General features: G+C 41.1%; 1 protein-coding gene across 20 annotated transcripts in view; it reads right to left on the reverse strand.

Annotated features, from left to right (window-relative positions):
* Nucleotides 1–25134, reverse strand: part of NEB (nebulin) — a 286668-nt gene that overhangs the window by 151311 nt on the left and 110223 nt on the right. For 17 of the 20 annotated variants that reach the window (XM_060178132.1, XM_060178128.1, XM_060178130.1 and 14 more), the window contains 15 exons: nt 24615–24926; nt 24229–24432; nt 21429–21533; nt 19922–20029; nt 19053–19364; nt 17260–17463; nt 16856–16960; nt 16649–16756; nt 15297–15608; nt 13700–13903; nt 13149–13253; nt 9588–9695; nt 6234–6545; nt 3229–3432; nt 2788–2892 (listed from right to left, as the gene is read on the reverse strand). In XM_060178132.1, the coding sequence (XP_060034115.1) occupies nt 2788–2892; nt 3229–3432; nt 6234–6545; nt 9588–9695; nt 13149–13253; nt 13700–13903; nt 15297–15608; nt 16649–16756; nt 16856–16960; nt 17260–17463; nt 19053–19364; nt 19922–20029; nt 21429–21533; nt 24229–24432; nt 24615–24926 (2808 nt within the window). The remainder of the gene's footprint in view (nt 1–2787; nt 2893–3228; nt 3433–6233; nt 6546–9587; nt 9696–13148; nt 13254–13699; nt 13904–15296; nt 15609–16648; nt 16757–16855; nt 16961–17259; nt 17464–19052; nt 19365–19921; nt 20030–21428; nt 21534–24228; nt 24433–24614; nt 24927–25134) is intronic. The other 3 variants (XM_060178127.1, XM_060178129.1, XM_060178131.1) reach the window with 3 other exon arrangements.

A 25134-nucleotide genomic window follows, 5' to 3' on the forward strand; every position in this document is an offset into this window, starting at 1 on the left:
TAGGATAAAAGGGGTACAACTCCATACAATTTCCCCCATCAGAACTCCATATCCCATCCCGTCCCCTGATAACTTTCCTATTCTCTATCCCTCTGGGAGTATGGACCCAGGGTCATTACGGGATGCAGAAGGTGGAAGGTCTGGCTACTGTAATTGCTTCCCCGCTGAACTATGACACTTCCCTCAGTCACTCCAAAGCTAATCTTATCAAAGTAAGGACTGCAAAAGTCGAATAAGGGCAAGGGACTTTAACGAGGACTCTTCAGTCACTGCCTTTTCTTTTATATATGGAGGGATGGAAGGAGAGAGACTGAGAGATGAAGAGGCTGAAAGAGAAGCAATACCACAGCGGCACGGCTCCATGGCTCGTGAAGCTTTCCCTGTGCAGGTGGTCCTGTGTGGTAGCTGGTGGTTTGAACTGAAGCCATGTGCATGGAAAAGTGTGTCGTCTACTAGGTGAAATATCACCAGCCCCCAAACCACATAAATGTTATTCACTTTCATGTGGTAAATACTTTCACTCATTTCCTTAGTCATTTTTTTTTTTTTGGCTGGGACCTTGCACACTGTAACATGGATGTTCAACCAGGTGTGCCATGATCTGGACCTGAGTCATAATTCTTTATCCTACTAGTGAATCAACTACTGTCCTGTGCATTTTAAATGATACCAACTATGCACCACTCTTCGGAAGGTTGAGAGACAGTTCCTTGAATTTTTTTTCAGTAGGACTTAATTCCTTCATGCAACTCACACATAGCAAGGAATCCAAAATATCAGTGGTTCAGTCCATTCAAGAACCGTGATTCTTATACGCATCTTACTATCTCTTAGTAAAATTTTTATGATGACCATCATATTTTATAATCTTTAGACAACGAATAAGAAATAAAAGAGAAAGTACAACTTGTAACATGGTCAGTAATCACAAGATTCTAAATTTTGACTCTATTTTACCATGAAATAAGTACTTATAAAATTGCCTTTTACAAAACTCCATAGCCAGTACTGTTGACAGAGAACACTTGACGTAGGAGGTTTTCTCCTCACCATGAGAGTCCAAGTATTGGAACTGCTGCTCTTCCCTCCTATCAGCTTCTCTGACCCTGGGAAGGGCATTAGCTTCCTTACTAATCTAACTGAATGGACAGTGGTGGGACTAACTGGACATGTCCTGCTCACCTCTGGAACAAGTCCACTGCTTTCCTCTGTGTCTCTGTGCTCTAAGGAGAACCTCATTTCCAAGGAGGTTGACTAGATGCCCCTGCTCCATATGATGTGTACCCAGGGGAAGATTCTAATTCTGGGGTAACAGGTTTTTTGTTTTGTTTTGTTTTTGCCACCAAGGTTGTCATTGAAGCTCAGTGCCTGAACAATGAATCCACTGCTCTCCTGGCAGATGTTTTTCTTTCTTTTTTAATTTTCTCATTTCCTTTTTTTTTTTTTTTTTTATCAAATGGGAGAAAGAGACATTGAGAGAAGAGAAGAAGGTAGAGAGGGAGAGAAGGAGAAATACCTGCATACTTGTTACCTGCTTTCACCGCTTGTGAGTCCCCTCACCATGAAGGTAGCGTGTGAGGGCTCAAACTGGGTCCTTGTGCATGGTCACGTGTGTACTCAGCCAGGTGTGCCACTGTCCCGCCCCCTAACAGATCCATTTTGTTCTCATGTAAGTGTGTTGTTTAACCTAATTTCTGTAGTGAAAAACTTGTTAAGATTTTGGATTCTATTTCTACTCTTATGTTTTACTTCTCAGTTTTATTCAGGATGCAAGTGAGAAATGTTTGTCACTATGACTTACCCCCTTGGTAGGGTTGCTACACTTAGCCAACGAAAAGATGGCATGGCAAGCTGAACTTGGATTCCAATCAAACAGCAAACTTCGGTTTACTACGTGATGATAATGAGCGTATCTTCTCTGGCAGTCTTAGGCTACAGACACATATTCGTTCCTACTAACTTGCATGGGTTGTGGCCACAATATGAAAGGATAATGCGATTTCAGTCTGTTGTGGAATTCTGTAGAATGTGCTACCCAACCCAGATATGAAAGGCTGGAAGGGCTGAGTGTTCACAACATGATTGCTGAAGCTTAGGGTTCTCTGTAGAAATAAGTGTGATTTGCTCAACAATTTGTTTGGCTTCGTATGTTAACTCTCTTTTCAGTCACCAGGTTCCAGATGTCATCAGGATGCTGGCCAGGCATCCCTGGACTGAAGACCCCACCAATGTGTCCTGGAGCTCTGCTTCCCCAGAGACCCACCCTACTAGGGAAAGAGAGAGGCAGACTGGGAGTATGGACCGACCAGTCAACGCCCATGTTCAGCGGGGAAGCAATTACAGAAGCCAGACCTTCCACCTTCTGCAACCCACAATGACCCTGGGTCCATTCTCCCAGAGGGATAGAGAATGGGAAAGCTATCAGGGGAGGGGATGGGATATGGAGATTGGGTGGTGGGAATTGTGTGGAGTTGTGCCCCTCCTATCCTATGGTTTTGTTAATTAATCCTTTCTTAAATAAAAAAAGAAAAAAAATGAAGAAAAGAAAAACAAGAACTTATAAAGAGGGAGTGTTCAAACTGCCTCTCTTATCCTATGGCTTTTGTCAGTGTTTACTTTTTATAAATAAAAATTATAAAAAGAAGAAGAAGAAGAAGAAAAAAGAAAGAAGTGTGATATGTGTGCTCTACCAGGTGTGCCGTCACCCAACTCCACTCCATAAAAAATAAATGTAACGACAAACAAACAACAACAAAAGCAGTGAAGCATCACTGAGTCTGGCCCTACCTCACTGTAGTTTACTTTGTTCTGTCTTGCCAGCATGATCTCCGGGGTATCAGGCATAATATGAATCTGAGTCTTGTCTTTGTCCCAGGCCTCTGTGTATAAACGCTATCAAAGACGAGATAGAAAATCAGTTGAGATAGGGATAACTGAAACAAAGTCAAATTAAAAGCAGGATTATTACTGATCTAATCTAGACAAATAAACCCAGGCATAGAGAGAAAATATTTAATAGGAGCGTTATCTCAAGGTTAGCGATCAAGATTTAAAGAGGGCTATAATAGAAAAATAAATATTTAGAAAACTTCAAGTATGTAATCAGAGGCAAATTGGACTCGACCTCTTCATGGATAATTTAAACTCCAATAATCACTAAATATATCCACTAGATAAATACAGATATGTTTAAGCATCTTAGGAAAACTTGACATAGCTGGCGCCCACCTTGTTCATGGTGATGGCATTGTTCTTGGCCAGCACCTGCTCCAGGGAATCTGTCACACTGGTAAATTTCAGCTTGTCTGGAGGCTGGCGGTAGATGCTGTCACTCAGAATCTCTGCAGCTCTCTTGCATTTGACATCCTCCACAGACCCAATGGGGATCCAGCCGATGCCTTTCAGCCATTGGAGATCAGACTTATAAACATTCTGTGAAAGGTTAAAAAAAAAAAGGTAGAAACACTTTAGCAAGATACCAAAGATTTAGATGAAAGATAGAAATGGAAACAATAATGAAGCACGGCTCTGGTCGTTGTCATCTTTGTGCCCGTGGAAAACAAGCTTTCTATAGTAGCTGACCTAACACGGGGATTATATTTTAAAATGGTGCAGGAAACATCTCCTCGCTGTAACAAAATATGATCACATATAGCAGGATCTGGGGAGAGGAGTGACTGAGTCTAAAATTTTCTGTTCATCTGGTCAACGGAGATTGTTACAATGTCCAAGTGCACAGGGAAAAAATAAATGCTAACCCCGAGTGAGAGAAACCATCCGGGAGGTGACACAGTGGATAAAGCACTGAACCTGAATCTCTGGCATCACAAGTCCCAGAGTGATGATCTAGTTCTCTCTTTATGACTAACAAATAAATACCCTGCAGCTACTAAGAAATCGTTTTTAGAAGAGAATTGATGAGATAATGATAGGCCATCGACATAACTGAAAACAGCCCACGCAACAATGGGTGTGGAGAGATGGGATGAGTGGGAGTGGATTTTTCTCAGTGGATGGATGATGTTGGGTCATTATTACTATCCACATAGTTTTTAAATATTTCAAAATGTCTCTAGTGTTCGTGACTAAAGAGTGAAGTTCAAATATAATAATGATGCAGACAGCTAAAGTCCCGAGGCAGATCTGTGATGGCTTTAGTGCTATCCAAGATTTGGGATAATAAATGACCATTTCTTTGACCCCCAAACCTCAGTCTTGTCCCATAAGAGTTCTCAGGACAGGATGTCTTTCCAGACAACATAGACGTCTTTCCAGAATCATCTTCTCAGCTCTTTATTTCTTACTTTGAGTGAATTACTTTACTTTTTACAGACATCTGTATACTGACTGAGTATTCACAATTACTTCACAATAATGGAATGGGTGCTTTGGCAGTTTTTCGAAGAACTTTTTTTTTTTTTTACCTATAACAATCACTAAATAGATATTATAAATTTGTATTTTATAGTAGACCAAAAAAAAGCCTGTTCTAATTACTCTAAGTTGACTAGTTATTGCTTCTTAAATAGCAACAGCAAGAATGAAAACACTAATATTGCACATTCCTGGAGTGCTTTCCCCCTCATGTTCTTTTTTTTTTAACATTTATTTATTTTCCCTTTTGTTGCCCTTGTTGTTGTTTTTTTATTTATTTTATTTATTTATTTATTCCCTTTGTTGCCCTTGTTGTTTTATTGTTGTAGTTATTATTGTTGTTGTCATTGTTGGATAGGGCAGAGAGAAATGGAGAGAGGAAGGGAAGACAGAGAGGAGGAGAGAAAGACAGACACCTGCAGACCTGCTTCACCGCCTGTGAAGCGACTCCCCTGCAGGTGGGGAGCCGGGGCTCGAACCGGGATCCTTAAGCCGATCCCTGCGCTTTGCGCCACCTGCGCTTAACCCGCTGTGCTACAGCCCAACTCCCTCCCCCTCATGTTCTTAAGACCATTTTACAATCTAAGGAAGGCACCATGAAAAGCTTCTTAATACACAGACGCACGAGCCTGAGCAGCCTGTCGATACTGTCACTCCATGGATGACATTTAATATTCTCACTGTCTTTTGTACGTGTAAGCACAGCTTTATCGCTAGAAAAAAAAAATCACACAGCACAGGGTTCTGTATGACAAGCTATGCGGGCACAGGAGTTTTTAATGAGTGGTCTGCAGAGTTTCAGCCAAAAGCCGATGATTCATTATTATTATTAATTTGTTTTATTTTTCAAAGTCCTCGACTGCATAATAACTCACTCAAAAGTTTATGAATTCAGGCTGCGGGAAAACGCTTCTCCCACCCAGCTTTAAGATGATGAATTTCCTTCCCGTAGGTCCTAGGTTCTGCCATTACCCCACGGTCCTTCCACAAAGAGAAGCTTGTAAAGGGGCAGAAAGGGGGCACCGGGGTCAGGCAACAACCCAGTAGCTTATGAACTCAGTGATTTTTCTTTCCTCCCACCTTTCTTTCCTTTTTTAAAAAATTAATTATTATTATCAATTATTATTTTAAAAATATTTATTTACTTACTCCCTTTTGTTGCCCTTGTTTTATTGTGGTAGTTATTATTGTCGTCATTGTTGGATAGGACAGAGAGAAATGGAGAGAGGAGGGGAAGACAGAGAGGGGGAGAGAAAGACAGACACCTGCAGACCTGCTTCACCGCCTGTGAAGCGACTCCCCTGCAGGTGGGGAGCTGGGGGCTTGAACCGGGATCCTTACACTGGTCCTTGCGCGTTGCGCCACGTGCGCTTAACCTGCTGTGCTACTGCCCGACTCCCTTTTGGCGCAGTGGGATTATTTTCCCATTTTTGTTGCCCTCGTTGTTATTATTGTTGTCATTGCTACTATTATCGGATAGGACAGAGAGTGATAGAGAGAGGAGGGGAAGTCAGAGAGGAGAGAATGACAGACACCTGCAGACCTGCTTCACTGCTTGTGAAGCAACCCCCCTGTAGATGGGGGGCCAGGGGTCTGGAACCGGGATCCTTATGCCAGTCCTTGCACTTTGCATCATGGGCAAACCCAGTGTGTTACCATCCAGCTCCTGCAAACTTTACTTACTTATAAATCCTGTTAATATAGTCACAGTAAATCAATATAACTACACTTCAATTGGAATCTCATTCACTGACCAAATATATCCTGAAATCAGAAGGTCAATGAACTGTCTACTAATGATACTTTGATGTAATTTCAACCATTTCTGCATATGGCTTTATGATACATGTTGAACTCACGTCGCTCTGGAGGTCATAGGCCTGTCGAGCATGGATGACATCATTCTGGTCAGGCAGACACGTCCACTGGTGCAGGTAGTTCCTGTAGTCAATGTCACTGACCAGCGTCTGGCATTGCTTGGCCAGCACCACCCCCAGCATGTCCACTGGGCTGCTGTACTTGGTCTTCCACTTCTCAAAGTCCTTCTTGTACTCCCGGTCACTCTGGATCTTGGCCACGTGCATGGACCACATCATCTTGGGGTCATCCTTGATGTCCCGTGCTCCAATGTGGTGGCCGAGCTGCTTACGGTAACCTTCTTTATATTTGTACTGGAACAAAAACATCTAGATCAGGTTTTGGTGGTAACATCTTTGTGCAGGTCCTGTGCCTATACAAAGTCATCTTGTTTACATCAGTATTAGCTGACTTCTGCATCTAAGTACTAACTAAAGTCAATATCCTGCCCTTTACTTAAACTACTTACACAGAAAGTGAAACAGTCTAATTTTATAATTCTAGTGCATGTTTGTAGTGTACGTATGGTGCATAATTGTAATGGTTAGCCCAAAACAAAGAGGGTGTGGTAGAAAGGGAAATTTCCAGAAGTGGGAAGGAAACAGAGAAGACATTTGTCAGAGTGAAGGACAACCATTTGAACCAGGGAGTGTGGAGAAATTTTGGAAACCTGTGCTCTTGGTGACATGGAGTACAAGATAAGCCATAAAACGAGTGTTCAGTTTTTGCAAGCATGAAGCACTGTCAACAGAGGAGAACTGGTTATTTCATAATGGACTCATACACTTAGTGGGGGCCAAAAAGCTTTTGCCATCATTACGAAAACAGATTTTATTAGCAAAACTGGCACAGAAGCCCAACTGGCTAGCGCAGCTCCAGAAAAAGCCAAAGGTTCTAATCATAAAAGGCCGATGATGTTTTTACTGTTCCACATCCAGTGTACTTGTCGGTGATGTGTATCGAGCTCTTAACACAGAGTTCTCAGTACTCACTGGTTATTATGATTTTGTTATTATTATTATTATTATTATTTTTTCCTCCTCCAGGGTTATTGCTGGGCTCGGTGCCTGCACCATGAATCCACCACTCCTGGAGGCCATTTTTCCCCCTTTTTGGTGCCCTAGTTGTTGCAGCCTCGTTGCGGTTATTATTGCCATTGTTGACATTGCTTTGTTGTTGGATAGGACAGAGAGAAATGGAGAGAGGAGGGGAAGACAGAGAGGGGGAGAGCAAGACAGACACCTGCAGACCTGCTTCACCGCCTGTGAAGTGACTCCCCTGCAGGTGGGGAGCCGGGGGCTCGAACCGGGATCCTTACGCCGGTCCCTGCGCTTTGTGCCACGTGCGCTTAACCCACTGCGCCACCGCCCGACTCCCATGATTTTGTTATTTTATTGTTATTGGCACCAATTCCTTTTTGGGAGGAAAATCCAGCATACACAAGCAAAAGTGAATCACTGACAGAACTTTCTACTCTCAAGGGGAGCACATTACCATGTCATACCATGCTCTTTCATAGTGGGCCTTTAATTTTTGAACAGTTATCCTATGCTCAAGAATCCCCTGAGGTACCCTATGGGACGACTACATCAAATTAAAAAGCTTCTGCACAGCTAAAGAAACTACTACCCAAACCAAGAGACCCCTCACAGAATGGGAGAAGATCTTTACATGCCACACATCAGATAAGAGGCTAATAACCAGAATATACAAAGAACTTGCAAATCGCAACAAGAAGACAACAAATAACCCCATCCAAAATTGGGGGGAGGACATGGACAGAATATTCACCACAGAAGAGATCCAAAAGGCCAAGAAACACATGAAAAAATGCTCCAAGTCTCTGATTATCAGAGAAATGCAAATAAAGACGACAATGAGATATCACTTCACTCCTGTGAGAATGTTATATATCAGAAAAGGCAACAGCAGCAAATGCTGGAGAGGGTGTGGGGTCAAAGGAACCCTCCTGCACTGCTGGTGGGAATGTCAATTGGTCCAACCTCTGTAGAGAACAGTCTGGAGAACTCTCAGAAGGCTAGAAATGGACCTACCCTATGACCCTGCAATTCCTTTCCTGGGGATATATCCTAAAGAACCCAACACACCCATCCAAAAAGATCTGTGTACACATATGTTCAGCACAATTTATAATAGCCAAAACCTGGAAGTAACCCAGGTGTCCAACAACAGATGAGTGGTTGAGAAAGTTGTGGTATATATACACAATGGAATACTACTCAGCTATAAAAAATGGTGACTTCACCATTTTCAGCCATTCTTGGATGGACCTTGAAAAATTCATGTTAAGTGAAATAAGTCAGAAACAGAAGGATGACTATGGGATGATCTCTCAGGCAGAAGTTGAAAAACAAGATCAGAAGAGAAAACACAAGTAGAACCTGAATTGGAATTGGCGTATTGCACCAAAGTAAAAGACTCTGGGGTGGGTGGGTGGGGAGAATACAGGTCCAAGAAGGATGACAGAGGGCCTGTATTGTTATATGGAAAACTGGGGAATGTTATGCATGTACAAACTCTTGTATTTACTGTCGAATGTAAAACATTAATTTCCCAATCAAGAAATTAAAAAGAAAAAAAAAAAAGAATCCCCTGAGGTACCAGGGAAAGATGATGGTTTTATTCGGGGATGTGTGTACATGGCAGTAGCCATCTCTGATACCAATCAACGACATTCTTTTTGTAATCTTCTAGGTTGAATTGTAATGCAAATCTGACAGTGCTACATGAAGCCAGGCCCTGTTTCCAACCTGAGAACACAAATCTATGAGTTGCAGTGTCTAGAAGCACCATGAAAATTTTCACATAAGTGCTTCAAGCCTTCGGGTACAGTCTCAACTTCCACATGAGTGGGTCTTCCCCTATTTTTGGCAAATCTGTTTTCACTAAAGCTACTGACAACTCCTTTTAATCTCATCCTATTTTTCATTCCACGGCCGCCCAGGAAGTTGTGCGGTGGTGAGAGTTCCGAGCTTCTATGCACAGGTGCTGAGCCCGATCCCAGCACTGCCTTCCAGGGTGCCATTCTGCTTTCTCTCTCTTGTGTTAATTAAGAAATCATTCTAAAAAATGGTACAAATGGTTTGTTGACTCAAAATGAGCTATTTTAAAAAATTCTCTGCAAATATATCAGGTTATGATTTCAAAGGTCCATGAAAGTGCTTTTTTTGGGGGGGAGGGATGGGATACGGAGTTCTGGTGGTGGGAATTGTGTGGAGTTGTACCCCTCTTATCCTATGGTTTTGTCAATGTTTCCTTTTTATAAATTAAAAAAAAAGAAAGAAAAAATGTCACTTCTGACTGATCACATACTTGGAATAAAGTTAACAACTCACATCACTGGCAATGTCCCTGGAGGCCTTGGCCGCCACGATTGGAATGGCGTCACTTCTCAGGTCATAGCCTTTCTTCTTTGCTTCTTCATTGGCAAGTTTGTACAGACTCTAAATTTGGGCAAAATGAAATCATTTAAATGTTGATGTTCATATTCAAAGACTGACAAGAAGCTGAAATAATACACTAAGTTCTCTACAGGCAAGTATCTAAAACAATCTTACTTTAGAGAGATCTAAGTCTTTTGTATTTTTTTTTGTTGTTGTTGTTAAAGACTTGAAAGTGTTATCTGCATGGAACATGACATATCTGTCTTTTTAACTATTGTGTTGAATTAACTATGCACTGATACTAGATTTTGGTCTAAAACTTTTAGTCAAGACAATGAGTCATTTTGGAAGTGAGCTGGAAACCTTAAGCTGAAACTCATGGGCAGCTAAGGAAGTACAGACAGAAAGATCTTGGGAATCAGTTCAATTCAAATTTCTTCATCTCCTCCTCCTCCTTTTTTGGCCTTCAGGGGGCTCACTGGGGCTTAGTGCCAGCACTATGAATCTGCTGCTCCTGACAGCTATCTTTTCCTTTTTTTTTTTTTTTTTTTTTGTTGTTACTGTTGTTGTTGGATAAGACAAAGAGAAAGAGAGATAGGGAAGACAGAGAGGGGGAGAGAAAGATACCTACAGACCTGCTTCACTGCTTGCAAAGCAACCCCCCTGCAGGTGGGTAGCTGGGGGCTCGAACCAGGATCCTTATGCAGGTCCTCGCACTTTGCACTATGTTAACTTAGCCCAATGTGCCACTGTCCGGCTCCCTCATACTTATTCTGTACACTTCTACGCTGTCATGGTGCTACATAGCTGGGTGTCGAAGATGAATATGAGATCTCTCCCATATTTTAGGTTTCTGGGAGAAGTTGTGGGCAGACTGCCTCTACATGGAACACGTTGCCAAAAAATTCAGACCACAGGAGGTGCTTTGACTATATAATAATATAACAAATAACAAAGAGCTTGAGGGAGGTGGAAGACTGAGAATTGGGAAAGGCCTTACAGAGGAGTGAGGTGGGTATTAGACCTTGAGTGATGAGTAGGATTCTGGCAGATGGACATGTCACTCAAGAGCAGAGGGGAGCTTCATGAATGGCGACACATGGGAGTGGATGTGCAGAGGAACGGTGGGGTGGTCGTGGGACAAAATGGCAAAAGGGGACCAAAGAGAACTCAACTCCACCTGTGTAGACGTGAGGCTCAGTTGACTTTGTGCCTCGTTTTATATGGACTAGGGGGACAAGAATAAGCTGGGAGGAGGACTGACAGAGCTTCGTCTGCATTTTATCTTTCTGTCCTGAGAAGAAAAATAGTAGAAAGAAGACAAGGAAAGGAGATCAGGCTTGTCATGTGCCCACTTCAGGGCCATCTGCCCTAAGCCTCTTCATATTAACAGCATTTCTGGAGCAGTGGTGAGTATTGGTGCAGCAAACACAGAGTGGCAAATTTCAGAAAGGCTGAGCAGCCAGTCACAGGGGCTTTCTGTTTCCTATTTCTGCACTTACACTACATGCTTTCCCATAGCAAATGGGGCTTTAGTATATTATAGAGTTAGATAAAAATTTACTCTTAGATATGACAGTAGGATTTAGTGGTTTTAGTTTTTGGGGACAATTAAGAGCTGGTTATATAAATACTAAAATTACATGCTACAAACTCAAAATAAAATGACTTAAGAATATGGTTGATCCATCTAAATTCTGTAAGTGTTATTCTGTCTGCGCTCAGAGAAGCAGTATTTCACTTGCTGACAGCGTAAAGCCTGAAGAAATAACTAATAGCATCACTTTGTAGAATCTTAGACTGACAAAAACCTCCACACACCAAAAACCAATAAACTCCATCTCAGAGGAAATAAACTGCAGAGATAAATGTCATTTTTTGAGCTGAGATTTAAACTGCCAGATGTATACATGCAGGAACGAGGAGACCAAGTTTCAACATGTCTCGGGCGTCAGTTAATACCAAACGCATGTGCACTAACAGTGGCACAGCTCTCAATGTGCACTAGAGGGTAAAGTTTAAAAATGGAGGTCATATGCCTAGAAAAGGAAACACAGATGTGGACTGTAGGATCAGGAAGACAGCACAGACAGCAGTTTACACAACTGATTTTCCTATCGGAGGCTCAGAGATCCCAGGTTCAATTCCAGACACCACCATAAATCAGAGCTAAGCAATGGTCTGGTAAAAAATAATAATAATAATTTAAAAAAGAAGTTGACTATATTTGACACTGGTAGAATTCCCTGCTCACAGCATTTCGTTCAGTTGTGAGAATTATTGCCTCATGTGGTAATGTGGCAGTCGGGATATCTGGACTGGAGAACTATGTGAGAATAGCTGCCTCTTCATCTGTGTGAAGGGACACAGACCAGGTCTGTAGGGCCTCAGTGGTCTATGTGGATCTGAAGAGAGTCACTGTGGCTCAGTACATAAGATGTAACTTGTAAAAGAATTTCTCAGAATGAATGACGTAATTTTTTCCACTGAGAACATCAAAGCCAAGGCAGTTTGGTAAATCTGTTGAGTGAGAACACCCAGACTGCAAGAGTCCCATCATTCAGCAGAAACATCTGTAGCTCTGAAATGGGGGCACATGAGCCAGGGTCTCAGAGGTGAAGACGAAATGGGCAGGCTAATATATATCCACTGACAGATCCTCTCTTTCTCTGCCTCTTTATCTCTCTCTTTCTTTAGGTGATACTTAATAGAGCTGTGATTTTAATCTCGGACTTAATTTAACACATGAAAAAATCTTAATAGTTGATCTTAAACTATAATTTAAGAAAAAATATAGATATGGGTATATATTTATGTTGTTATACATATAAAGTCACCCCATATCTGTGACCATGGGAGAACTATTGCAGTTTCCAGCAGAAAGGATGAGGACACAGAGTGGTAGGAACATTATGGAATTATACCCCTATTATCTTATAGTTTTGTAAATCAAAATTAAATCGCTAAAAGAAAAAAAAACACTAAAAAAAACGCATCGTATATGGAAAATATGTGTAGCGTAGCTATGCAGCCTGAGAGGGAAACGTTATTTTATTTTTCTATCTTATGTTAACACAAAAATGGATAAGCGGGTGTAATCAAATCATACGTTATGATTAAAACACTTTGTATTCACCAAGCGGTAATTTGTATGACTCGAAGTTTGATGTTTAGGATAGTCGTTGAGAAATGCAAGGGTTAGTATTTTATTTACATGCAGCAAGAAAAGAAAGTCTTTCTAGGGGCTGGTAGTGGCACACTAGGTTGAGCGCACTCGTTACAATGCACAAGGGCCCAGAGGGTAACTTCATGAGCTGTGAAGCAGTGCTAGAGGTCTCTCTCTCTTCCTCTCTACCTCTGTCTCTGTCAAATAAATAAAATAAAATGTTTTTCAAAGAGGGTTCTTTAAAAGAACTAAAGTCTTTCTAAGGTTACTGCTTACCTACCTTCATAGTACAGACTGTGATATAGGAGACAGCATGCAAATGGCAGACAGCAAGCCCCTGCACCTACCTCACTGTAGTTGATTTTGTTCATTCTTGCCAGCATAATTTCAGGGGTGTCTGGCATGATGTGGATCTGGGTCTTGTCTTTGTCCCAGGCTTCCGTATATAGACGCTATGGGAGACAACGAGCAGTAACAGAAAAGATATTCAGTGTATAATTAATAGGGAGTTCAGAGCCACAAGACTTTACGAAAAACAGTAAGTCCAATAGAGTGAGTTTTAGACATATTTCATATTTTATATACATCTGCAGTAGTTATGTCACAGATGCTTCTAAGACTGTTCTGGTAATCTCAAATGCACGCTAACAATGAAAAGGTAGTTGAGAGCACTGTGACAGCAGGCATGACTTTTTCATAAAAAAGGAGCCATTTTCAAGACAGTAAAACAACTGCTGAAGTTAAGATTACAATGTAGATGATGTATATCAAATACAGAGAGAGATTTAAATGATGCATAGATGTCTTCTAATGTTTTGTTTTTCTTCGATTATGCTTCCTTCTCTTTGATGGAGTTCTACCGGGTTCCAGGTTGGTTCTCTGACTTGTGAAGCCTTACCTTATTCATGGTGATGGCATTGTTCTTGGCTAACACTTGTTCCAGAGAGTCAGTTACACTGGTGAATTTGAATTGGTCTGGATGCTGGCGATAAAGTTTATCACTCAAGATTTCCGTTGCCTTTTTGCATTTTTCCACATCCAAAGAGCCAATGGGAACCCAACCGATGCCTCTCATCCACTGAAGATCTGATTTGTACATATTCTGTTGACATATACACAAAATGCAATACATACTTAGCAGGAAAACATTTTTATCTCAAGGATCTGAAAAAAGTAAAAACCATCTTGAAAATATACTTGTTACTCAATGGAATACTACTCAGCTATTTAAAATGATGAATTCACCTTTTTCACCTCATCTTGGATGGAGCCTGAAGAAGTCATGTTGACATAAGCCAGAAAGGGAAGGATGATTATGGGACGATCTCACTCATAGGAGTTAAGAAATAAGAACAGAAAGTGGAAACACACAGTAGAACTTGGACTGGGTTTGGTGTATTGCACTGAAGCAAAGGATTCAGGAGGTAGGCTGGAGGGAGGGGTACATGATGGTGGAGGAGAACCTAGGCTGGGGGGTGAGAGTTTTGCAAAAAATTGAGAAATTTTGCATATGTACCAACAACAGTATTTACTGTGGAGTGTAAGCCATCAGTCTTCCCCCCAGTCAATTTTGAAAAGAAATTTTAAAAAAGAAAATAATGTGTCAATGCTTTTCAAATGTTTGCCTTTCATCACTTAGTCTTTTTTCTCAATGTTTTTTTTTATTGTTGTAGTTATTGTTGTTGTTATTGATGTCGTTGTTAGACAGGACAGAGAGAAATGGAGAGAGGAGGGGAAGACAGAAAGGAGGAGAGAAAGATAGACACCTGCAGACCTGTTTCACTGCCTGTGAAGCGACTCCCCTGCAGGTGGGGAGCTGGGGGCTCGAACGGGGGTGCTTATGCCAGTCCTTGCGTTTTGTGCCACCTGCGCTTAACCCACTGCGCTACCACCTGACTCCCCTTCACTTAGTTTTTATGAAAGATTCACGTTGATACCTATTTTGCTAAGTGGAAGAAACCCAAAGAAGATATCTCCTTTGCCACTAAGAACACAAAAGAACAACTAGTGTTCAGTGTTTGTCTTGCAACAGCTAGTGGAGGTAGTAGCACAGGTCTCAACCACTAAGAGCGGTGAGGACTGCTTTGAAGAGAGCTCTACGCATCACATTTTATCTGCATTTACTATATGGGAGAGTTAGTCTAGGTTTTCTGTGTCATTATGAGTTAGTAAGTTACTTTTTTGAATCCGGAAATGTTTAAAACTTGTTTTTTCCACGTCAACTAATAGTAATTGCCTTTGTACTTTATTCCATTTTTAGCTTTAAAAAAGTTGCATATGGATACTCTGCTTTAGGATTGTGGAAGAAACCTGTCTAGTCTGGTAGATCACAGAGTACTAAAAAAAATAATTCTCTTTAGATCTGGGGGTTAAACATTAGCTTACACAAGAAAACCATGCTATTTCTCCTTGGTATAGGCTGGCTACCTTCCCTAAGAGGTGTCAATACACTAACTTCCTGTCTTGGCATGACATTATGATTCTCAGCTACTCACGTCGCTCTGGAGGTCATAGGCCTGTCGAGCATGGATGACATCACTCTGGTCAGGCAGACACGTCCACTGGTGCAGGTAGTTCCTGTAGTCAATGTCACTGACCAGCGTCTGGCATTGCTTGGCCAGCACCAACCCCAGCATGTCCACTGGGCTGCTGTACTTGGTCTTCCACTTCTCAAAGTCCTTCTTGTACTCCCGGTCACTCTGGATCTTGGCCACGTGCATGGACCACATCATCTTGGGGTCATCATGAATTGCTCGAGCTCCAATGTGGTGGCCAAGCTGCTTGCGGTAGCCTTCCTTGTACTTGTACTACAAGAGAAAAAAATAGGCACTCATATATTTTAATATTATTTTTTCTATTTGTGGTATTTTTTTTCTTCATGAAATACACTGATTTTTCCCCTGAATGTATGCCTAACACATACATCTTAGAAACCATATAGAAGATAAAACATACATTTATGAAAATAAAATGAAAACATTCTTCTGTCATTCAGTCATAACCAGTGATCAAAACTGCTGTGTGTGTCAGAAAAAGAAAGTAAAGCTGGAGAGCGTCGTACTGTCTATGGGTTTTTCACTGCTTTTGTTGCTATTGTTAGATAAGGTGCCTTTGACATCAGTAAGAACTCTTTACAAACAAGATATTTAATGGCAGGAAGTATTTGGTATACATTAAAACTTTTCATCCTCCTGCAATTATTGAACATTCATTTTGAAACCATGATTGTTACTTCCTATATTTTGGGGAGGGGGGAAATGTATTTTATAGACAAATAGAAAGATGAAGTTTCTATAAAGGTGAGAAAATCCATCTTTAAAAAATAAATAAATAAATATCTGCGGCCAGTCATTAGAAGTAGGGACAAACACACGGCCCATTTACTGGCTAAATGTGAACAGAATAGTGTGTTTCATTCATTCATTCATTCATTCATTCATTCATTCATTCATTCATTCATTCATGTCTTCTAGGTTCACTGGTTCACCAAAGGCTGGTTTGGGGTTTTATAGAAATATTACAGTTCAGTTGTATAAAGGAAATACATTATATAGAAGTCAAAATATTTTGAGCTATAGTTGATTATCCAGTGACTTTGCTCAAGAGAAAATGGGCAGTACATTGAGATGCATGTTGACATGGACTTTACCATATCTGGAATTTAACCTTTGGGTCAAGGATCTCATTACCATTCTTTTAAATCATTTAATGAAGCAAAAAAAAAAAAAAACCTGAATTCTGAGCAAGCAGTCTAACCTCATAGTTTATCTGCTCTAATACAGATCAAGGAAAGAGGAGAAAGCCTTTGAGTTAAAGTTAAAGCAAAGAGTGTTTCAGTTGTACTTACTTCACTCGCAATGTCTCTGGAAGCCTTGGCTGTTCTGATAGGAATGGCATCTATCCTCAAGTCATAGCCTTTCTTCTTAGCTTCTTCTAGGCCAAGTTTGTATTGTTTCTAAAAAAAGAAATATCATTGTTTAACTGGTAAGGGGAAGTTTAACTGGTAAGGGGAAGGTAAGGAAAATATACCATGGTCCATGAACACATTGCTTACCTCACTGTAATTTATTTTGTTTTGTTTGGCTAATAGAACTTCAGGGGTGTCTGGCATAATGTGAACAGTGGTTTTGTCTTTATCCCAGGCTTCTGTATAGAGGCGCTAAAACAAACAAAAGAGACATGTCTTGTAAAAACCAACAGTGACTAGACACATGAACATAACCTGGGTCTTAATGTGAGCAGAATCTGCTCTGTGAGTTGGCATTTGTAACACCTTCAGATATAGACATCACAAGTCAGTAAGGTCAACACTTTTTTTTAACACTTTTTTTTTTTAAACCACTGGGATGCCAAGCAAAAAAAAAATTGAATATGATTTTTTTCCTTTACAGAAACAGATTCACTGTTTCCATATGCCACACACAAAAAAAGAGTACCCCTTTAAAATACAAGACTTACTTGGTTCATGGTGATAGCATTGTTTTTTGCCAACACCATTGGGATAGAGTCCAGAAGACTAGAAAACTTGAATTTATCTGGATGCTGACGATATACATGGTCACTCAAAATCTGGGTGGCTCTCTTGTTCTTTTCATCCTCAAGTGAGCCACTGGGTAACCAGCCAATGCCTCTGAGCCACTGAAGGTCAGCCTTGTACAAATTCTGAAATTGCAAGTAACGAAATACTAACTCTAAGTATCATGATATGCCCCTAAAGAGCCTATAGTTTAATGTTTGAATACAGGGGAAACTATTTTTTGGCACATCTCATAAGTCAAGAAAATATGCACATTAAAAACACACTATGAAAAGAACTAAACACAACCATCAAAAAAAATTGTGTATACCTATGTTCATAGCAGCACAATTTGAATAGCCAAAACTTGGAAGCAACCCAGGTGCCCAACAACAGATAAGTGGATAAGCAAAGTGTGGTCTACATACACAATGAAATACTATTCAGCTATTAAAAATGGTGATTTCACGTGGGGGTTGGGCGGTGGGGTAGCGCAGTAGGTTAAGTGCACATGGCACGAAACGCAAGGACTCGCATAAGGATCCTGGTTTGAACCACTCCACTCCCCACCTGCAGGGGGGGTCATTTCACAAGCGGTAAAGCAGATCTGCAGGTGTCTTTCTCTCACCCTTTCTGTCTTCCCCTCCTCTTTTGATTTCTCTCTGTCCTATCCAACAACAACAACAACATCAATAACAACAATAATGATAAAATAGCAAGGGCAACAAAAGGAAAAAAAAATAGCCTCCAGGAGCAGTGGATTCATGGTACAGACACCAAGCCCCAATGATATCCCTGGAGGCAAAAAAAAAAAAAAAAGGGTGATTTCACTGTTTTCAGCCCATCTTGGATGGAGCTTGAAGAAATCATGTTAAGTGAAATAAGTCAGAAAGAAAAGGAGGAATATGGGATGATCTCACTCTCAGTCAGAAGTTGAAAAACAAGGTCAGAAGAGAAAACACAAAGCAGAACCTGGACTGGAGCTGGTGTATTGCACCAAAGTAAAAGACTGTGGGTAGGTAGGTGTGTGTGTGGGGGGTGGTTTCAGGTCCTGGAACATGATGGTAGAGGACCCAGTGGGGGTTGTATTGTTACGTGGAAAACTGGGAAATGTTATGCATGTGCAAGTTATTTGTCGACTGTAAAACATTAATCCCCTAATAAAGAAAGAAAGAAACGCACTATGAAAACCATTACATGTTGGTATGTTTCCTATTGGTTTGCTCCCCTTCCCCCTGACCTCTGAGAGAATTGGTTTGGCCCTTGCTAGTTTCGCGCCCCCCCCCCCCCCCCCCCGCTTTCTCCCCACCCCCTATGCTTAGGACGTCCAGGGTCCCAGCAGCAGCCGCTAGAGGAGAAGGATGGGGAAGCACATGGTGTGGTGATTTGCCCATTCGTGAATAAAGATTAAACTGCAGCTTCTCAACCCAGTCGTGTGTCCCCGAGTCTGTCTCTGTCTCCCGCCGCAATGCTAGCCCGGCCTGCTGGAGGCCCCGAACTTTAACGACAATTACAGATTAAGAATCTAAAGACTTTCATCAAAGGAATGGAGTTTCCCTACTTCTGGTGGAATAATGGTTCTTTCAGATAGTCAGGTAACAGAACAGAGGGTGGGCATTAGCCCAGGGAAGCCGAATTCAGTTTTTAAGTTCAAGTTTCCTCACTTTGGGAGAATGTTGACACCTACAAAAGAAAGCAGGATGTTTCATTGACCCAAAGAGCATCTTAGACTCACGTCGCTCTGGAGGTCATAGGCCTGTCGAGCATGGATGACATCACTCTGGTCAGGCAGACACGTCCACTGGTGCAGGTAGTTCCTGTAGTCAATGTCACTGACCAGCGTCTGGCATTGCTTGGCAAGCACCATCCCCAGCATGTCCACTGGGCTGCTGTACTTGGTCTTCCACTTCTCAAAGTCCTTCTTGTACTCCCGGTCACTCTGGATCTTGGCCACGTGCATGGACCACATCATCTTGGGGTCATCATGAATTGCTCGAGCACCAATGTGGTGACCAAGCTGCTTGCGAAAGCCTTCCTTATATTTGTACTGAAGGGGAGATTAATTCAAGATTAATTTATGTAAGAGCCCCCGGGTCCCCACCTTTAGGGGAGTCACTTCACAAGCGGTGAAGCAGGTATGCAGGTGTATGTCTTTCTCTCCCTCTCTGTCTTCCCCTCCTCTCTCCATTTATCTCTGTCCTATCCAACAACATCAATATCAATAGTAACTACAGCAGTAAAACAAGGGCAACAAAAAGAGAATAAATAAATATTTTTAAAAAGATTAATTTATGTTTCCATCTTCATAGCAAATCACAAGGTACTTTAACTCCAAATATTTCACTAAGCCTAGGAAGCCACCACCAATCTGAGATTTGAGTTGTTGTTTTTTTAATAGGAAAGATTAAAGGCTAACTCCAGCTACAAATTCCACACATAAAAATGAACCCCTTGCTCCCATCTCACACCGCCCTCTGGGATCACTCCACTCGGCTTTAACCTGTTAACTCCTTGGAAGATTTTGACCAAATTAAAATTAAATGAAGGCAGTTTTGAAATGATATGTTTCAATCACATCAGTACAGATGGGGGATAGAGTCTTACTTCACTAGCAATTTCTCGAGATGCTTTTGCTGCTTTGATCGATAGTGCATCTAGAGGGAGGTCATAACCTTTTCTCTTCAGCTCCTCATACCCCATTCGGTAGAGTTTCTGTTCAGAGACAAAGAAGATCACTGTGAGGAAAAACTGTTCTCCACAAACAATTGCTGTATAATGGATCTGACATGCTAAACAGTTTAAGCATCCATGAGAATAGTATCTGTACTCTAGATTACTCAGAATCAGAAATTATGCCCACAGATGGCTGGTGGTACTGTTGTAAACATTAAAACTCTTGCGTTTCCCTGATCAACACGGTTATTTGTCAGTCCTTTCCAAACACTTATGTAAATAAGGCAAAAGTAAGTTAATAGAGAAATCAGAGGAAGTCTCATTTGCATGCTATTTTCCATTTAATATTGAGTATTTCATTCAAAGTATTTGCTAGAGAAAAGCAATGCCTTTCCATCAAATAGCTTTACTGGGGAATATACTTAATGTGCTATCTCTTTCATAGAACAGAATGCAAGAACCATCCAGAGTGGGATCTACAGAGAATTTCATACGTTTAAAAATTTAGGATATTTTTGAGCAACATCAAATCTTGCAAGTCTAAATAAAATAATAATATTTTTTCATATTTGTTACAATTAGATAATCAAGACTATCCTTTAATGTACTTCATCTGGAAGCCAGAATGTTCAAATTATCTGTGATGATACCAACCCTTTGTGGCATTACACTAAAGCATTATTTAATGGGGCTGGGGAGATAGCATAATGGTTCTGCAAAGAGACTCTCATGCCTCAGCCTTCAAAGTCCCAGATTCAATCCCCTGCACCAGCATAAACCAAAGTTGAGCAGCGCTCAGGAGTAAAAGAAAAGTGTTAAGAAAAAAAAAACACTATTTGAAGTTTAAGGTTTTCATTAGAGTTCAGAATTTGTCATTAAGGTATTAATTTCTTTAATCAAAAATCTTCAGGAGAGTATGCTATGATGACAAAATTAAAATGAAATCCTCCTGCATGAGTCTTGTATGCTCATTCGCTCGAAGTTTCAACGAAATTTGCATGTGTGTCACGATCACTCTGTTAGGTAAGCACTGAAAATTAAATTCAAATTGTCTTTCCACCTGAGGATCTCCTGTTCACATAGAAGAGAGAGATTTGGTCAATAACAGGCCACACAGACATTAGTGTTCCCAGTGTTTCCAATAGGATGATATGCTATCTAAGCCAGGTCACAAAAGAAAATTGCCTAGATGGTTTCTCAGAATGTATGCCCGTTAGTAAGCATGGAGAGTCAGAAACAAGAAGCACACGCCTCCAACTCTTTCTGTGAGACAGAATCTCACTATGTTGTGTTCAAGTAGAAAGGAAGTCACTAAGGAGAAAATCTAAATCCCATGTAGTTTATAGTTAAAATGACCCAAGCCTTCAAATAAATTGTCAACTTAGAAGCCACTAGAAAATGAGCTTCCTGAAATCACAAACCAAATTCAGAAACTTACATCACTTGTATTCACTAGGTTTGCTTTAGCCAGAACAATGTCAGGTGTATCAGGCATGATGTGGATTTGAGTCTTGTCCTTGTCCCAGGCTTCTCTATAGAGTCTCTAACATGAGAAATGAGAGTCTTTTCAGTGATCTTGTTAGATGAGCCAGTGTCATACTTCATTCAAAACGGAATTGTTAAACTCATCTGAATATAGCAATATAAGCAGGTGACATAAGCAGAAAATAGGTACCGTACACTGACTTGTCCAGAACATACTAACTTTAATTTTTAATTTACTCGAACCGGGATCCTTATGCCGTTCCTTGCGCTTTGTGCCACGTGCACTTATCCAGCTGCACTACCGCCCGACTCCCAAAAAGCTACCATTTATTGTGAGACTGTACGTTATATAAAAGCTGACATATAAACTGGATGTAAGATACATAGTATAAGTTGCATACTCGGAACCTTCTAAGACCTAAATGGTAATTCTTCCATATCTAAGTTGTTTTTCCCAATTTTCTTTTTTTAAAGATATCCTAAGGGGCCAGGTAGTGCACCCAGTTAAGCGCACATAATACTACGCACAACGACTCAGGTGTGAGCCCCGCTCCCCACCTGCAGTGGAGACGTTTCACAAGGGGTAAAGTAGATAGATCTGCAGGCGTCTTTCTCAGTACCTCTCTATCTCCCCCTGCTCTCTCAACTTCTCTCTGTTCTATTGAATAATAATAGTAAAAAAGATAACCTTACGGGTCAGGTGACATAACCAGTAAACCATACAATCTACCGTGTAGGGGGTAAATTGCAAGAACGCAGTGTGAGGTGATTCTTCCCCGGCTGTCTCTCACCCAGTTTCTCTCTGTCTCTATCATCATAATAAAATAAAATAAAATAATTTTAAAAGAAAGTGAAAATGATGTCTTGGGTAGTTGGAAAAGTCGTGACACATTTTTACATAGAAAGAAAAGTGTCATGACTTTTCTAATAACCCAATATTTGTATTTATGAGGTGGAATAAGAGAAAGAAAATGAAAGACCTGGCGTATAGTGGTGCTGGGACTGAACCTAGAGCAGCGCTGGGGTCTGAGACCTCAGACATGTAACTCCTGTGCTTCAACAGAGAGCATCTGCCCAGTCCACCAATTTTCATATTCATTCAGTGAACATTTATTGAGTATCTAATACATGCCAGACACTGGCATTAGTTCTGGGGAAGGAAATAAACTGAATATGGGGTGTGTGTGTGCATTACTGGCATATATACCTATATAGATGACATACATGCTTAATATGATATATTTTTATTTTTGCCTCTAGGGTTATTGTTGGGGCTTGGTGCCTGCACCATGAATCCACTGCTCCTAAAGATTTTTTTCCCCCTTTTGTTGCCCCGGTTGTTTTTTTTTATCGTTGTTGTGGTTATTATTATTATTATTATTATTATTGTCATTGTTGCTGGATAGGACAGAGAGAAATGTAGAGAGGAGGGGAAGACAGAGAGGGAGAGAGAAAGATAGACACCTGCAGACCTGCTTCACCGCTTCTGAAGTGACCAGGGCCCCTGCAGGTGAGTAGCTGGGGCTCAAACTGGGATCCTCACGCTGGTCCTTGGGCTTCGTGCCATGTGTGCTTAACTCGCTGCACCACCGCCTGCCCCCCAATATGATGTATTTATCTTGATGCAGCCAAACAAAATCCATGACAGAAAACACACTTTTTTATAACACTTTCACTGTGCCTATCCAAGATATTCTATCTCTAGTATTGCACCAAAGTAAAGAACTCTGGGGCTGTGGGCGGAGGGATTTTTCTGGTCGTGGTGCAGGATGGTGGAGAAGGACGTAGGCTGGGGGTCAGAGTTTTCTCTAGAAAGTTAAGAAATTTTGATAACTTCTGGAGTCGGGGCTACAGAGCAGCAGCAGCTGCGTTTCTCTCCTCTCCCCTCCCGGGTCAACTAGGAATATCAAAGGAGATCATCTGGGCAGGCAAGAAGGCAGGACTAGATAGACTTCAGGAACCCACCAAGTCTCCAAGTCACCGGAGTTTGGGACTATTAGCATACGGAGTTTGGGACTATTAGCATACGAATGGTGGCACCCTGAGCTGGGACAGACAGAGAAAGGAAGAGCAGGTTGCTCTCTTAGGCTGCTGCTGCTTCCGATCAGGAGCATGTCCGCAGCCAGGTATCCGCCATGGCTCCCTCTCCTGGGAACTGAACACGTGTGACTCAGCTAGCAGGTAAACTTTTAGATCCCTCTGCAGCCACGAGCAACCTTTACCACAGCTGATAACTGTTTATCTTATGGGACTAAACTTTTGATAACTATACTCAGACTTTATGGACCTAGCGTACTCTTAACCCTGGATGATAAGTGCTTATTTTGCCTTTTACCTGTTTCACCCTAATAAACCTTGTATTATTTAAACCAGGGGAAAAAAAAAAAGAAAGTTAAGACATTTTATACATGTATCAACCACTGTAAACCATTAATCCACCCAATAAAATATTTTTTAAAGTATAAATTGAAGTTAAAAAATGATATTCTACCTCTCAAAAACAAAATTCTGGTATTACACTTACATTTCTAAGAATAAAAAGCTTTTTCATACATTGGACAGTAATAATAAACTTTGGCAAATAATAATAAACAAATAAAACAAGCTTTGACTGACAGAAACTAACTGCATTTCTGTGCAGTTCAGAGCAGGATAACTGACAACTCCAGTGATGTCTCAGGCTGTACTCTTTGATGGAACACTAACATACTGGCACTAGAAGCGACCTGACTGATTGCCACAAAGTTACTCACATCACTGCGGTTTCTGGCATTTGTTTTTGCAAGAACTATGTCCATGGCATCAGGAATACTGGTGAACTTGTTTCTGTCTGGAGGCTGCCGATACTTCTTCTCACTGATAATTTCTGAAGCACGCTTGTTCTTTTCTGCCTCCAGCGAACCCAGTGGACTCCAACCTATGCCTTTTAGCCACTCAAGATCAGACTTATATATATTCTGTGAAAATACAAAGTAAGATATCAAAATCCCAGCCTCCCCTGGGCCCTTGCCTCAAGTGATTTAATACATTTCCAAAAGATACGTGTATTTTAGGTAATCAATTAACAGTTCCTTTTTCTAGTTTCTGTCACTGTGCATGAGACACAGAATATAAAATATTAGGACGGATAGAAACTGACCTCACTCTGTAGCTCATAAACCTTCTTAGCTTGAATGACATCATTCTGGTCAGGCAGACACGTCCACTGGTGCAGGTAGTTCCTGTAGTCAATGTCACTGACCAGCGTCTGGCATTGCTTGGCCAGCACCAACCCCAGCATGTCCACTGGGCTGCTGTACTTGGTCTTCCACTTCTCAAAGTCCTTCTTGTACTCTCTCTCACTTTGCATTTTGGCAACATTCATGGACAGCACAAGCTTTGGATCATCCTGCAGGCTCCGGAATCCAATATGATGTCCGAGTTGCTTACGGTAGCCTTGTTTGTATTTAAACTAAAACCAGAACAAACGGTTATCGAAAAGCAAACCTGAAATGTTTGAAGAAGTCGCGGGTGGAAAAGGACGTAAGCTACTTTGTGATTTTTCTATAGCACAAACCTAGGGATGATAAGAAATGTACAGAAGGCATGGAATTGTACCACTCTTATTCTACAACCTTGTTAATCTTTACTAAATCACTAATAAAAAAAGAAACATATAG

This window comes from Erinaceus europaeus, chromosome 18, assembly GCF_950295315.1.
Source record: "Erinaceus europaeus chromosome 18, mEriEur2.1, whole genome shotgun sequence".
Classification (NCBI taxonomy): domain Eukaryota; kingdom Metazoa; phylum Chordata; class Mammalia; order Eulipotyphla; family Erinaceidae; genus Erinaceus; species Erinaceus europaeus.